At 35.7% G+C, this 3,305-nt stretch overlaps 1 protein-coding gene across 1 annotated transcript in view; it reads right to left on the bottom strand.

The window, feature by feature from the left end:
- The window catches only part of LOC107576686 (coatomer subunit zeta-1-like), a gene marked incomplete at its 5' end in the record, with an annotated part of 4,954 nt that overhangs the window by 516 nt on the left and 1,133 nt on the right, over positions 1-3,305 (bottom strand). Inside the window, 2 exons of the mRNA XM_016262828.1 lie at positions 2,323-2,361; positions 2,587-2,638. Coding sequence (XP_016118314.1) covers positions 2,323-2,361; positions 2,587-2,638 — 91 coding nt within the window. The remainder of the gene's footprint in view (positions 1-2,322; positions 2,362-2,586; positions 2,639-3,305) is intronic.

The raw sequence follows: 3,305 nt of genomic DNA, 5'->3' as shown, positions 1-3,305 counted from the left end.
GGTGTTTAGCAACAACCGATTTTTATTCCAGAATATTTAGTGGAATAAACGCTTTCTTAATGCATTGTTAGAGCGCTTGCAGACAAAACGGCTATACTGGGTTTTTAAGTAACAGCCTGTTTTAGGCAAAATTCTGCCATATGCTATATGTAATTTACAACCAAATCAAAATTGACCATTCATTTAGAGGAAAAACTACTAATTAACCTCACAGTTGTGGATGTATTAAAAACACTTGTACGTTTACATGTATAATGGAGTAAAATGTGCCTTGGAAGCATAACAGTGCAATTAAAAATCAAGTTAAAGCAGTGTAGTAAATGCTCAGTGCAGTTCAGCCTCAGTACTGCGTGTCTCATCCAAAACCAGCAGAGGGCGCTCTTGGATTGACTTTGAGTCACTGATAGAATAGAATAGAATAGAATAGAATAGAAAGCTAAACAGGCAGTACTACAGACGCATAGAAAGCTAATCTCATTAGGCATGAACAAGAATGAGTAAAAGACTAGGTTTTACCTCTTTGTTAGCAATAGGTTTTTTAATCATTTAAAATATAATAAAATTTAGAATTATCACTTATTATTTTATATATTTTAAGTACAGGCCAGATGTGTGTGTGTGTGTGTGTGTATATATATATATATATATATATATATATATATATATATATATATATATATATATATATAATGTGATATAAAGAAAAAAGTAAAAGTAGAATAAAACTGGAATCTCATGTCATTCGTACTATTCGTTTTTTAGATGTCAAACATTAAATGGAAGAAACATTACTGGGTGCATCTTTAAATCCACTTATAATGGTTATTATAATTAATTGAAGGTGTCATTAGAATCTTATGAAGGAATATATGAAAGTGAGTTCTGCCAATTGATTAAAACTTGATGTTTTGAATTAGGCAATGCCAAATAATTAGTCATATTTAATTAGAATGAATTGCCAGCCTCGGAATCATTTATTTGAAGTGTTTTGTGTTCCTCTTCAGTAAATCCAATCACTCAGTGAGGACGGATAGACCAAACCACTCCCTAAAAACCTCACTTGTCTCCCAAAGCTACAACAGGTAATTGAATTTTAACGTGTTTGTGTTCTTGACTCATTAATGCCATCATTTTTCTTAAAAGACACGCATTCATCAGGATGCTGCTTTATGGTTTTAAAAATGCTGAGAACAAATCAAGACAAACTAATAGCACATTTAATGTACAGTGTGGTCCAAAAGCCTCAAACTATGGGTGAAATGACTTGTATTTTCCCCTTATTTTTCAAAATACTAAAACCAGAAAAATGAGGGGAAATCGTTCAAATGTATGCAGTAAGATTTTTTTTTTAAGTCTCTTATGCTAACCAAGGTTGCATTTATTTGATTAAAAAAAAAAGGTAAAAAGTGTTTTTTTAAACTATTTAAAATAACTTTGCTATTTGAATACATTTTAAAATGTAATTTACTCCTGTGATGCAAAGCTGAATTTTCAGTATCATTACTCCAGTCTTCAGTGTCACATGATCCTTCAGAAATCATTCTGATATGCTGATTTGCTGCTCAAGAAACAATTCTTATTATCAATATTGAAAACCGTCGTGCTGCCTAATATTTTTGTTATATTTTTACGGATTATTTGATGAATAGAAAGTTCCAGATAACAGCATTTATTTAAAATAGAAATATTTTGTAACATTATAAATGTCCTTCCTGTCACTTTTGATCAATGTAATGCATCCTTAAGGTATTAATTACTTTTTTTTTTTTTAAATCTGACAAATTTATGAACACTAGTTTATCTAAAACAAGAAACTACAGACGTGAAAAAGCAAAACCCAAACCCATCATACGAAGGCACTAACATTGAAGGGAACCCTGTAATCGAGTAATGCAGGTGCAGCAAAACATCCAGGAATTAATTCATCATCTTAATTTGCACGGGGCGAGGCAAAGTGTAACCGTATAGCAGGGAAGACGAGGAGACAGCCATTAATCACAGACACGAAAGGCATACAGGCAGTCTGTCGCAGGGCCTCTTAAATGAGAACATTAATCAGTCCGCACTCACGAGTACGGCAGCCACGGGGAGCCATCGCTGGCAGACAGCCGCCAATAATTAGCCATCATGTTTACATGCAGCAGACACACACGGGAACCCAGAAAGCCGGGGTAGTGGCGGCACGATGAAACGTTCTTAATGTGGGTGCTGTGAAACCAGACCACCGTGGACTCATCATGGGTAAATCTCAGAGCTACTATAAAACATAAAGGCCATGATGGCGACAGGTGTCACTGAAGGAAGTGCGCTGACTGCTCTCACCTGAGTGACTGTCTGTTCTGTTAGAGGCACGTCATCACCCTGAAACGACATGAGAGAGGGAGATGACTTTAGGACTGCTGGCTTGCTTTCTGTCTCACACTTGCAAGATTATTGGAAATCAAAGTTAATAGCTGCCTAGCAGGACCATAATGCTCATCAGTGGCGTCAGAGCACATGAGATGAAGCAGAGCCAACAAATACTAAGCAGATTAACATTTACAACAGCATCATGAAAGTCAATAGAGGAGAACAGGAAGTAGTTACCCTCAGAGCGACACGGTGAACCACCTGCTGTGGGTCGCTCTCCAGGATCACACTGTAAAACAGACAGTTAATGAGTGATCAGTGCTGCAACCAAGGCAATGTGATTTTTAGACTCATTTCTGTTTTAGAAAATGCTTTTTGGGCCACTTTTATTGATAGAGAGAATGCAGAGAAAACAGGAAAGGATGTGGACAAGAGGGAGGAACTGGATCAGGAAATAACATACGCCAGAATCAAACCTATGTGGTCGCAGTGGGTTTTCAATGGCCGATGTCTAGGCCCAGAAGGAATCTATAGACTTTTCTGCAATCATTTTTGGGAAAAATCTGTGGAATTTGGCAGATGCCTTTAGCCAAAGGGACTTATTTTATTACATTTATTTCCTTTGGAATCGAACCCATGATCTGGGTGTTGCTAGCACCATGCTCTACTGTATGAGCTTCTGGATTGGGGTATTTAAACATAATAAAAAGTGTTAAACAGAGCTGAGAGTACTACAGTCTTATCGGTAGCTAAAAGCATTAACAAAACAGCCCGAATATTCAAAAAAATGTATGAAAGGAGCAGTTAATTTATATTTTATGAATGATGAGAATGTATGTGGAATTCTTAAGCTGTTGATTCTGTGTGGGCCTCCTAAATGTAATTTTAAAACTTAAATAAAATAAAATTATAAAAAATATTTTAAAATGCACACAAAATTGCTTAAATTAACATTA

Source organism: Sinocyclocheilus grahami, unplaced genomic scaffold, assembly GCF_001515645.1.
Source record: "Sinocyclocheilus grahami isolate Dianchi unplaced genomic scaffold, SAMN03320097.WGS_v1.1 scaffold4157.1, whole genome shotgun sequence".
Taxonomy (NCBI): Eukaryota; Metazoa; Chordata; class Actinopteri; order Cypriniformes; family Cyprinidae; genus Sinocyclocheilus; species Sinocyclocheilus grahami.
Note: the sequence above shows the minus strand (reverse complement) of the source record. Positions and strands in the feature narration are given on the sequence as shown.